Source organism: Molothrus ater, chromosome 1, assembly GCF_012460135.2.
Source record: "Molothrus ater isolate BHLD 08-10-18 breed brown headed cowbird chromosome 1, BPBGC_Mater_1.1, whole genome shotgun sequence".
NCBI lineage: Eukaryota > Metazoa > Chordata > Aves > Passeriformes > Icteridae > Molothrus > Molothrus ater.
The window spans coordinates 100,540,796-100,553,589 of NC_050478.2; the positions used below are offsets into that span (position 1 = coordinate 100,540,796).

Sequence of the window (12,794 nt, forward strand, 5' to 3'; positions counted from 1 at the left end):
TTAGCAAGTCTGTCTCCCCCTCATATCCCTCTTAACCGTGTTTACTTAACTATTAACAGTGTTGCTTAGCACTAATGGTGTCAACTTCCTTGTCAGTGCTGCCAAGAGTGTAATTTCCTCTGTTCTGAGCAATGGCAATTCTGTAACCCTCCCTTTGACTCCAGATACATAATCCTGCAGTTATATTTATGGATATTATTCTGTTTTATACCCTTCAAGCATGTTCTTTTAGATTCCTTATTCTACTGCAATCCTTTCCTCGTACCCTAGTAGTGTTTTAATTGTATTTTTTCATCATATCAAATTTCTTCTTGTATTTCCTTCATCTTCCCTTTTCCATAGGCTGACAGGATGCTCAGTAGGCAGCATGAGTGACTGGGCTGGCAGTCAATCAGGAAACCAGCTCCCAGTGGAAAAACTGCCTGACTCTGTCTCCCTTGGGCTGCCCTCAAACTCCTTTGCCTTGTTGGTGCAGAGATCCTGCTGCTGCTGCTTTCTGCAGTTGATGAAGTTCAAAAGTACACACTAAAGCAGCACAGAACCTGAAAAATATAAAAGCTAAAACTTAAGGCATCACAGTCAGAAATGTATTTACAGCATGTACAGAATGGGGAGTTCCACCAGTCCACAGTAAAACACTTAGGAGTTCATACAGTCAGTAGTATACCTGAGCTGAACTGCTTAACGAAAAACCAAATCCAACAACAACCCCACCCTCCCTAACCCCTTAAAGTCTTGCTATTGCTTAATTACTGTCACCCCTTCTATGGCTTGATTTTTTTTCACAGAAACCAAATCATTCCAACAAAAGATGCAGTGATGTGGAAAAGCTTCCAGCTTCAGAACCCATCCTTTTACAGGTGTGTTAGAGGTGGGGTGAGGCAACATATTGCCATGTTGTTTTTGTGGATTTATTACCGCTGCAGAAAGGCTGGATCATTAACAACTAATCCTTGCTTTTAATTACTCCCAGCATTATCCTCTCTATCGGAAAAGTGATGCTGAATGTACTGGAGAAGATTCTGCTCCTCCAGAGGAGAAAAACATCCCCTTTAAAGAGAAGTATGATGTACTGTCTCAAGAGGCATCACAAAAGGTTTGATTTCTTGGGAACTTGAGTGGTGGTGGGTGGGTGAGAGGGGGACATGACTGTAGATATAAATAGGTTAAAAAATTGTGGTAAGACTGTTGGCTGAGACAAACAGAGCACAGCTGCTCCCGTCTAATGAGGCCTGGGAGAGGCTACTTGTTAGAGCTGCTCCCCTGAGGATCCTCACCACCCAGGCCTTGGTCCTGCCAGGCTTCCCCGGTACAGCTCCTAAGTCTTGGCACTCTTAAATCTGCTGTGCTGCCATTACCTTCACTTCAGCATTCTGTACTTTCTGTACTGTGTAACTTATTGACACACCTGGTATGAAGCCACAGTTTTCCAACACTTTGAAAGCATCATTTCTGCTGAATTAGTAACTACAAGAAAATTTAAAGTATTCCCTTAAAACTCAATGGTCATTGTTTCTTTCCTTCTGCATAAATGTCTTCACTCAAAGATTGTCATTACAAGAATCTTCCTTAGACAAGAAAATAGCATTGCTTTACTAAACCCAAAGTTTTTCTCTTTGTGATATCCACAGCGTGCTGTTACCTTTGTTCTGATCTGTATGAAAAAAAAGAAGAAAAGCCCAGTACTTGGGATCAGGGCTAAACGAGTGTGATTGATATTGCAATACCAAGAGATTTCTTACTGGAAAGCAGAAGTTTGTAAGAATATGAGAATTGCCATAATGTTCAAAGGAATAAAAGGGGTTTTTAAGTTCAATTTCTTTTTAGCCGTGACATAATTTTTGTGCTTTACCATTTTGTGTTCTAGCTGCTATGGTGGTTTCAGCCCCGTTTGATTCTCAGTGGGCACACTCATAGTGCTTGTGAAGTGCTGCACGCAGGGAAAATTCCAGAAATCAGTGTCCCATCATTCAGTTGGAGGAATAGAAACAATCCTAGTTTCATCATGGTAAGTTTTAATTTTTTTTTTATTTTTGTCAGATAACTTTCATAGATAAATCAACATGGCAGTCAGCTATATTTTAAAACTGATTCTACCTGTAAAAACGAAAAATAATAAAAAAAACTGCCTACCCACCCAACCCACTCAGTACACTGCATCCACTTTATAAAGTACATCTGTGGGAGCCACATGTTCTGTGTGGTACAAAGCAATGCTGCTAAAGACCTAATTAGTATCTGGGTACATTTTCTTAGAAAGAGGGTGCACTGTAAACTATTGACTTGTAAAAATAATCAGTATTGTGCACTGAACAGTAGAAAGACCAGTTTGGCTTGGCTGATTTACCAACTATGAAAACAAGACTGTATCCACCTCAAACCCTTTTGCACGGTGATCATGGTTTTCAAACGTGTGCATTAATGCAGTGAAAGTGTTTGTGACGTGCCCACAGTCTGCCTCCTCATCGCCAGTTCACATTTTATACAGTGTCTTGGTTATGCTCGTGCAGGCAGTTCCAGTGCTCAGTATATCCTTAGAGGTAAATCAATTAGTTCCCCAGTTCAAACATAAAACAGAACTCTTAGAAACTTGGAGTAAGAAGCAAAACCTACAATCTGTTTACAGAGTAGTCTGTGACTTGGAGAGGGAAATCTTTTATGTATGTTTTACTGCTGTTGAGTTTAGGCTGCTTAATACACAGGTAACCCCAAATGTTTAAATTCATTTTATGCAACTGTTAATATTTGTTGTTGAAAGTAGTTCTGTTTATTTCATAGTCCTGAGAGTAGCTGCCTTCAAACTGCACACACACTCTGCACACGCCAGACAGCACATCTTCACTGCAAAACAAGAGGTTGGCTAATTAAAGTGGCATCCTCTTCACTACTGTTTGAACTCCTCAGCCTCGAGCTGCTGTAAACTTTAACTTAAAGTCAAGCCAAAACCCAACAAAGTTCTTTGTTGCTCAAGTTCCTATTCCTAATTTGGATTAGCCAATGTGTGTTTTTGCAGCATGTACTGGGTAAGGAGGAGGGCTCGGGGAAGGAAGGGGCACATTCACAAAACCTAACTTTAGCCGGGAAAGGCTCCTTCCAGGTGGATTTGCAGCAGCTAAAGTTAGGCTTCTCTTGAAGGCAAATCAGATGAGGAGCCCAGCTCTTTGTTTATGCTGGATGGGAAGATTGGCCTCTGGGCTAATGTTGGCCTGGTGAATATTCCAGTTAGTGCCCAGCACCACAAGGTATGGACTCTTCAGCCCCCCGGAGAAGGCACTGGTACTAGGAAACTGGCCCCAACCCTTGCCACCCAACATAGGGATTTAGAAATTGGAGATCTGACAGCTGTGGTGTTCACTCCTGATTCAGAACCCACTGTAACACAGCAAAGTGACAGTCTTCATTTCTTTTCCAGGGCAGCATAACACCAACTGACTTCTCCCTCCAAAAATGCTTCCTTCCATTTGAGAGCAGAGTCTTCACTATCTACTGTGCGGCAGGTGCTCTGCTTGTGATCCTGGTACTAGCTCATGTTCAGCTTCTCACTCCACCATTTTATTTTGCTCAGCGTTTAATCAGTAAGCATAAAGCAGTATGAAGAGCCAGACATCTGCATTCAGTCACTGAAATACCAAAGCTGAGAACAGTCAAACATCAGACTATATTCATGCCAGCAAATGACCTAATTTGATTGCTAGTCTGAAGGCAGGTTGCATTTACACATACCATAGAAGTCCTATACAGCTGATATGACTACTACAGGATAAATAATTAACTGAAATGAACGTTTCATGCTGTACAAAAATACTGTATTCGACAATCAAATGAGTTCTTTTCCTGCTATAATTTTTGTATCAAATATGTATATTAAAAGTGTAACTGTACATTATGTAAATCCTATAGCCTCATCACTTGTCTGCACTTGTGTCTTACCCTGGTGGAGGCTGAATCTTGCAAACTGGAAATGTTTCTCTTTTTTATTGCTGCATGGCCCTTCAAATGTCATACTTGTGTTTGTTAGGGTCAGGCAGAATCTGGATGCATCAGCACTGAGAGATGCAGATTTCCATAACCTTTTTCGTGTTGTGTGTAAGGGACTGTGGTTTGGGACAAGAAATCTTCTGGTTCCTGACACAGTAAATCGTTAGCTGACTATAAGTTGCAGTTATCCATCTACCAGACAACACGGGGAAGAAAAGCTCGAGGATCCAGTTTGCTGATACACATTTGAAAACTGCTTTAAAAAAAAAAAATTAGGGTGACACCTCAAGCTGCTGCTTTCAAAAAGATGTGCTATGATGAGCTTAAAAAAGAGGGCCCTTTTGCATCCCAGAGATCTGTGGTGAGGGGCCCTCCAGTTGCCGATCTCCTGCAAGAAGGAAGGTCAAATACAGCTGCAGTAACATTATCCTATGCCTCAGCCCTCGGTCTACAGCCAGGGATAGGAATGCACCTTATTTTACATTCCACAAGTTCCGTTGACTTGAATGTAGTGTCACATTTTGAACTGCACTAGCTCCTCTGTGGGGAGGCAGAGGCCACCAGCTGTGCCACAAAGACAAAATCTGAGCTCAGTGTCTCCAGTGTGTGGGGCAGGTGGGACAAGCCTACTGCTGCTCCCCACCCATCCCAGAAAAAACAGAGGGACTACTTCACACCAGGACCAGTTTTCCTGCTGATGTTCCTGCAGAGGCTGGGAGCTCTAACCTGAACTCCTGGGCTGGGGCTAGCTTAAAAACAAAAGAAATACTATCTTTTGTTATTCATTCTATTACTTTCTTTGGCATGAGAAATAAGAGAATTCTATTTACTGTTAGTTTATTCCACCCAGCCTTTCACTTTTTGGGAAATACGAGTAAACTGAACATAGAGATTTCTGGGAAGAGAAATGGGTCATATTATAGTATCTAAAATGGGATTGTTTTATATTCAACTGGAAACAAGTTCTCAATTAGACTGTAGTCTGATTTTAAAAAGATGACTGATTGGGGTTTATAACTAATAACAATACAGTAAAAAGTTAATAAAACCTGCTGATTTATATGCCAGTGTGGGGACTGTGTTAGCTCTTCGTCTCTCCCTAAATTTAAAATGAAGTGGGGGGAATGGTCCGAAGTGTGGTAAAACATTCTATAAAGTAATGTAGTCTAACACTTCTCTAGGTTTCTGTTATTGCAACTGTAATTTTAGACATTTGTACAGGTTATCTTGGACACAGGAAAAGTATATAGTCACAGACATAAAACACCTATGTATAAAATATAAAGCAGTGTTATAGTTACTAAAAAGGACATGCCTTATTGCTACAGCAATTCTTGCTTTTTATATATTGTACTGTACCACAACTTGTTTTGAGAATGTCATTTGCATAAATTATTCAAGTTTGAGAAATATTCACACATTTTGATTCTACAATATTTAAAATAAAATAATTTTCTAATGTGTCTCTTTATTAAAAGAGAAATAAAAATGTCATCTTGTAATTCTCTTAGGCCAGACACAAGGGTTTATACACTTTTTTTTTCTTATCTTCTTTCTCGCTATTTACTTGCACAATGAAAGCCGCTGTTGGTACAAAGATTGAAGAGCTCTATATAATGGTGCTTTACACATTCACAATCGGTCTGTGCAATTGTGAAGTTCTATGAATGACCAAAGAATTACCAAACATATTTTCTAAATATAAAGGACAAAAAAAAAAAAAAAGAGAAATAAGAAAGAAAAAGAAAATAAATCCTTGTTTCCCATTAAAACAACACCAGGTTGCAATTTGGACACTTGAATGAATTCCAATGTTTTAAAGCTGAGACTTCAAAAGAGAAAGGCATGTTTGCTGCAACATCCGGTGACTGTAATACCTTACTTGGAAAGGTAAGTGGTTAATTTGCATAATTTATAATTTTTATACTAAAGAGCATTTTTATATAAACCAGAAAAAAACCCCTAAACTCTACAGATAAAGTTCTTACCTCCAGTCACTGCTGCAGGTAAGGTTGACATCAAGCTGTACAGCGCAATCAAAAACATACTTACATCTTAGCTCATTTTACAGGTACAGCCATAATCAAGGCACAAAGATCTTCTACAAGTATTTTTCTTCAATAAAGTTGTACAAAATAATATTACATTTTACAGTCTGTACAATATAATAAACCAGCAGTAAAACAAAAAAATATATATAGGGAGAGGACTGTTGTCCAAGAATGATCTGAACTAAAAGGATCATTTGTGGACAGCACAAATAACATAAGTGAGGGTGGTAAATTTTCTGCCTAGATGCAACAGGCTGAAAAGTAGCTGTAATTCAAATGCCTGAGGTGTGCAGAGACACTTAGCTCCAAAACCCCAGAAAAATTGCTTTGTCTTCACCGTTCCTCTCATTATCTACTCTACTTCCTGTGCCAGTAACGGCTTAAAAGAGGAGGTCACTTTATCAGTTGACCTGCAACTCAGAAATGCTAAAAACTGTGACAGAGTAATAAATATTGTGGTGCTGCTACATTGTGTGTCTACTTCCTCAACAGTATTTAATAACCTGATACAAAGTGCATTAATCTTTTTTTCACCCATCAAGTACTCTTCAATGTCATGTTAAAAAGGAAACCCACACAGAGGGATAGGTATGACTTCAGTGTCATCCAGATGACATACCGGTCTGAACTGAGGTTAACCCACTGGAAAAAATTTAGCAGGTCACGTTCAGTTTAAAAAAAAACAAAAACCTAAGGGAACAGAGGTAGCCAAAGGGCTTAGTGGAATGACGAAGAAGTGGCATGTCAAAATAAAGCACAAAAATAGTCCCAAAAAGCATGAAGGGAAAATAACCCAAACTTGCTTCAAATCAGCTTTAAGGTTAAACAATTAAAAGTAAACAAAGTGAAGAGACTGACATTTCTATAGTATATTCTTCCACCCTGTGTGGGGTAGTATCAAGAGAAAGAGTAAGGAGCAAAGAATTTAAAACCACAGGTTCCACGGTGATCCCCCTCACAAGAGTTCGTACTGGCGGAGGTGCATCCTCTGGATGATGTCTCGGCAGTCGTTGAACACTCTGCGGATGTTTTCTGTGTCCACTGCACATGTGAAGTGTGGGTAGCAGTAATGCCGGCCGTCTCCACTTGCTGTACTTATCCTCTGTGCAAACAGGGAGGCAAAAACAAAAAGCATCAGGTGCCATGCCATGAGAAGTTTCCCATCTCAGCAGTCTACAGACTTGGGGGAACCAAGAGCCCTGGGAAATCTGTACATAGATCACTAAAAAAAGTAAACAAAAGGAAGGGAGGGCTGTGGTGGCTGTGGTCTGGTCAGTCTAAATGACAAATCTGAAATAAGATTACAAAACATTATGGATACTGGGGTTAGGACAGGAGTCTTTTGTGGGAGCCATGGATGCCATCCTTAGTTGCACAGGCTGTCGCCATCACTGTGCAGCCAAATCTGTGCTGCTGACAGTTGTGCAGCCTGCCATGCAGCTGCCCCAGGAATTGTTTTCTCTTCTTTTTTTTGTGCCATCATGTGGCAAATTCTTGAACTCTTGTTTTACATCAGCAACACAAAATCAAAACCCTCCCAGTTGTGGAGCCAGCAGTGGCAGAGAACAGCATTCTACTGCTTCTGCTTCTTGTGTCTGGGCCCCTCAAGTTACCTTCACTTAGAGCACCTATTAAGCCAGCTGAAGGATTGGTATCATCACTGAGCCCAGAATTTGGTGGAATTGTCACCAGAGTGGCTGGGTTCACTTAGAGTAATAAAGCATGCAAAAATCTAGTAAACATCATACCATGCAGAACTACATTTTCTCAAGGCTACTGCAAACCTTTTTAGGTTCTAACTTCAAGGATCATTTTTCCCATGGTTATCTTGTTAAAATTCCCCAAGATCTTAAAACATATATTCAAAAAAGATATCCTAAATTTTGTTCTGTATTACTATAGGACTGACAAATATAAATCCATTCTAGACCATTATCTTGCAGAATATAAACAAAATGTCATGAAAGCAGAAGGTCAGTTTTTAGGATAATGATTTCTATAACTATTTTCTAAATTTTATTATAAATTACTCTAGCTAAACAACAAAAGAGTGTTCCATCTCACTCAGGCTACACCATATATTTTTAACACAGGATTTATTTTATGTGTAGGTTTGGCCTTTTAAATACCTGAAGCTACAGATAAGCAAAACTATAGGCATTTAGAAGCCGTGATTTACATAATTAGATCAACAAGCAATTGCAGACTTTTTCCAGGTAATTTAGGTAATATTACACATTCAACACTGATTCCACAGGGGTGTTCATACACAGTCTAAAAATCATTTTCTTATCATGCGACTTTCAATACCAAGTTTGAGGTTTAACCTCATGAAAAATACTGAGAACTGTCTGCTTGTGTTTATCATTCACTGATTTCACTCATGTCTATGGCAGTAATCTGCCCACAGTGTCCTGGTTACATACACAGCATGCCACAGGATGTATTTTCAAAATATTAGGGGGCTGTTTTTGTCATCTGACAGCTCTTGCAGTCCCCTCATTTGAAGATAAATGCAGAATTGTCACCCCTACTTGACACTCACTTTGAAAAGTAGCGTGTTACTCAGCACCAGTTCTCAGTGGGGAAAAAATCCCCTGGGACATTGATGAAAGAACATTTGCTTTCCAGGCAGGAATATTTAATACTGGCATCCCTACACTGCAGGGGTCAGGATGACATGCAAATTTGAGGAATCCTGGCCTGTGTGTTTGAGCAGCAGCTCCTTCACCTCCCAGATTCAGGTTTTGTAAAACCAGCAGGACAGGAACCAGAGGGGTCATGCCACTGTTCTAATGGGGGTGTATTCACACTGGGGATGTATTCAAACTAAACATCAGCAGCTGGAGAGCCCTGTGTGCAGAACACCAAAACAGGGCTGGGGAGCAGCTTCACCCAGGAGCACACACGCACACACTGCCTCCAGGAAGAGTCTGGGAGAAGAAAGGATGTGCCTGAGCTGCAGGACAGAGGATTTCCCACAAGATCCACTTCCAGGACAGGGAGATGCCCTTGCCAGCCCAGCCCTGAGGTGCAGGCCTAAGCCCAGCCACCCCTCCCATGCTGCTCCCTGACTGAAATCCAAGGGATCCCAGCCCTGCTGCCCAACCCTGAGGGGCCACAGCCCCCACACCAGCCCTGAAGCCAGGAGCTGACATCTTTTGCCTTTCTAATCTATCCTGTGTAGCAATAGTTATTGGAAATGCGGTCAATTTTAACCTCCTACTAAAATTCCTCAAATTACAGGCTTTAAATTTGCCACTACCATTCCTACAGCCAGGCAGTTTTAAGGGGTGCAGCACCATGGTGCTGATTGTCACACATATCCATGGTTTACGCAGACCTATTACAATGATAAAAATCACAATAAAGCATAATAAACACAGGCTTCTCTGAACCATGCCTGAAAATTTAACAGAGTGGGGCAAGGAAAAGGTCATAAACCAGGAAACTTGGGAAAGCAAGTATAAAGCAAAGCCAAGGCAGACACAGGTAGAACATACAGGCCTTTTCTTCCTGGCACCTGGCTAAGGCCATCAGATCCCTGCCAGTCTGTATTTCTCCTGTGCCCCTTATCAGTCCCTCTCTGAAACCTCAGCCTTTTGTGCCTGACCCCATGGAACTGGAAGGGACCATTTCTACTTGGCCCTCTCCAGGCATGGCCATGTTACTCAGAGCACTGAGCCAGGAGACAGACGTGTTACAGATGAGATGCTCTCTGCCAAACCTGCAGCAGTGCAGGGAAATGAGGGAGAAGCTGCTCTGGCCCCATGCCTGGTGAGCCCCCAGGAGTGTCGCAGCTGGCAGGTGCTGGCCCCAGCACCGGAGCTTCCCTTGCCTCCAGCACCCACAGGGATTTCCTGGGTGGCTGCAGTGCCCACGCCACCTCCCCTCCCTGCTTCATAGGTGGCCCCCTTCTGTAATGCCAGGGAGTCATGGCAAGTGAGGACCTCACCCTCAATGTGTGTTCTTAAATCATAAAAATAGATAAAGGTGGGGAGTTTCACCCTAATTTCCCTGTAACTCATCCCCCAGAGCCACTCTCCTTCCAGACTGGATATCATCACCTGCTTCACAGGATTCCAGCATCACCACAGGAGAGATCTGCCTTGAAGGGAGTTTTTCTGGTAACTCTTACATTAACACAGCACAATCTGACATTTTTCCTCAGGATCTGGAAGGCTAAGGCAGCAACTGGAAATCCCCAAAGTGCGAATACAGTAATTGCTTCTTTCTTGGTGCGTCAGCAGCTGTAAATCCTAACAATGCTTGTAAATGCATAATGACTTTAAAATTCTTAATTCTAATGACTCAATTTGTTGTCTCAAACACACACATATAGTTTCTACCAGTAGGGCACGATGGATGAGCCTTGGTTCTGGTCTCTGGTACTGCTCTGCACTGTGGGAACAACTCAGAATGAGTGAAGCCACAAGTGATACTAGATTACACTCTCTGACAGCAGGGCTGGGCTGTGATTGTGTGCCTGACAACCGCTTTCACCTTCAAAATGTAAAAATGTAAACACCACCTCTTCACTCCAGCTATAGAGGAAACCTTAATTGCAAGAAAAGTGTGACTAGACACTGAAATTTTATTTTGATGCTTCAGCAGGGCCATGACATCAGTCCAAAGGTGAGGTAAACCTCCTAAATGTCAAACCAGAAATCTTATTTAAGCATAAAATCATAAAATCTTTTTTTTTCTTTTTAAAATTCCTGCTGTCAGCTGATCACTGCCAAACTCCTTGAAGGAATGCAGGATAAAAGTAATAAAGCCTATTTGTTTATGCATGGACTGTACGTGACCATTCTAAGCACTAGCACTTACTGTGTGTCAATTAGCACGGCAGGTGACTTTATACAAAACTGGCATAAAAATGTGCAGCACTGAGGAAGGTTCTGCAAGATGGGCAGCTGAAAAGAACTAGGGAATTGCCAGACGTTGTCCTCTCCTTCTAGCTTTCTGCAAAATCCCATCAGTTTTCCCTAAATAAACTATGCCATCTGTCAGTATTTCCTATGATAGAATCACACATAGGATGAAAATTACTCACTAAAAACTCATCCCGGATGAAGAACTTGGCTCTTGTGACTTTGGGGTCTTCTCCTGCATCTGGTATTGCTGTTCAAGTAAAAACAAATGACATCAGAAACACGAAACCTAAATAATCATCTATTTGTAACAAAAGATTTAATAAGAAGGAAGTAGCCCTTCAGTACAGAAATTGAAATATTAAATACTAGAGGAGACTCCCAGCAGGTAATTCTAAAATTAAGAGTTACAGTAAAGCCTGACTATGAGAACAACATATTTTAGGAACCTGAAAATTGCTGAAATCACTGCAACAATGTCATGGGTCATATCACAAAAAGGCTTACTCACATCCACAAGTTTGTTCATATAGATATAAACCAAGTGGGAGTTAGGGTTTAGCTTTTATCAGAAAATATGACTAGAAAAAGCAGCTGAGCTGTTCAGTTTCTGCAGCAGAACAGTGTCTCCTGAAAAAAGCTTCTGCAGGCAGGAATGTGAGTTAAAAAATGGTTAGTCCAAGATTACACTTGGAAAAAATTATAGCATTGAAAGACTTTTTGATATATATATAAATGTATTTTAATTCCAGGCCCCAATTCAGCAGAATACTTCAGATATATTGTCCATCAAGGGATGTTGGATTAAATTCTTGTTGAGCAGGAGACTTGTTGCTCAGTATTAACTGTTTGTCAGCAGATGAAGTTGTCACTATCTAGGCCATGCAATGACTGTATTTACTCTCAGTAACAATGCAGTGAAGAGATAACCTATTTATTTCCTTTCAGTGTTATCCCTCATCTAGGATAGCAAAATCAGATGCTTATAAACATAACATTGTAAAGGCCAGAATATATCAGAATATGGAAATGTATTTTTCATCCATACTGCTGGGGGTAAAAATAGAGCAGCAGCACAATCAACAGCATATTGGAATTCAGTGCTGCTGCCCTTAAATAATGTCAGCTGGAACTGAAGAATAAGTGAACAACTACAGGTTAAAAATAGAGAGCTGTTTCATGTGTGAATATTCTGGATCACTCTAGATACCCACTGTGAAATCCCTCTGAGAAATACCAAAAGCTACTTTTTCCTGACAATTGTCTTATTATAAAAAATGCTGAAAATTCACTCAATCTCTGTCTATTTGGTGCATGTTTGGGAAGGGGAAATTTGGGTGATGGAGATAAGATTTCTTCTGAAAATCCTTACCATTACAAAACAGATGCCAGATCAACCCAGATTTTAGGATAGTTCATTTATACCTGAAACTCAGAATCACACTCAGGAAGTTCCACACCTCAATGAAGGCTGAAAATAGATAATCGCCATCTTCACCTCTGTGACCAAGGCTCTTGGTGGTGGTTGGTGGAGAATGAAAGCCTTTTCCAACAGGTGGCTGCAAGCACCATGCCAGGGACATCACCCAGGTAAGGCAGAGGCAAGTGGACAGAAAGTAAAAGTTTTACCACTTTTGCTAGACAGAGCTGAGACCTTTGGGGAGATCTCTGCCTGGCATAATACCAGAGTTTACCTCTGCAATATGTTACTGTGGTGCAGGAACCATTGCACTTCTTGAAGATAAGAAACAGATCATTCCATCACCACAAATCTCTTCCTATGTATTGATGTGGTTTTCCTCCATTAAAGCTCCCTTACTGGTCTGCTGGGCTTCCCATCAGTATTTCAAAAACTGAAATTTACAGTATTGGAGGATGCAGAATGGCTGCA

At 40.9% G+C, this 12,794-nt stretch overlaps 2 protein-coding genes across 6 annotated transcripts in view; one reads left to right on the plus strand and one right to left on the minus strand.

Annotated features, from left to right (window-relative positions):
* Nucleotides 1–3,886, plus strand: part of MPPE1 (metallophosphoesterase 1) — a 30,155-nt gene extending 26,269 nt beyond the window's left edge. For all 4 annotated transcript variants that reach the window (XM_036404468.2, XM_036404470.2, XM_054514178.1 and 1 more), the window contains 4 exons: nucleotides 789–860; nucleotides 974–1,096; nucleotides 1,868–2,008; nucleotides 3,413–3,886. In XM_036404468.2, coding sequence (XP_036260361.1) covers nucleotides 789–860; nucleotides 974–1,096; nucleotides 1,868–2,008; nucleotides 3,413–3,595 — 519 coding nt within the window. In that variant the 3' untranslated portion in view covers nucleotides 3,596–3,886. The remainder of the gene's footprint in view (nucleotides 1–788; nucleotides 861–973; nucleotides 1,097–1,867; nucleotides 2,009–3,412) is intronic.
* The window catches only part of GNAL (G protein subunit alpha L), a 183,833-nt gene continuing 173,048 nt past the window's right edge, over nucleotides 2,010–12,794 (minus strand). For both annotated transcript variants that reach the window (XM_036404464.2, XM_036404465.2), the window contains exons 11-12: nucleotides 11,086–11,153; nucleotides 2,010–7,131 (exon numbers count right to left, since the gene is read on the minus strand). In XM_036404464.2, coding sequence (XP_036260357.1) covers nucleotides 6,985–7,131; nucleotides 11,086–11,153 — 215 coding nt within the window. In that variant the 3' untranslated portion in view covers nucleotides 2,010–6,984. The remainder of the gene's footprint in view (nucleotides 7,132–11,085; nucleotides 11,154–12,794) is intronic.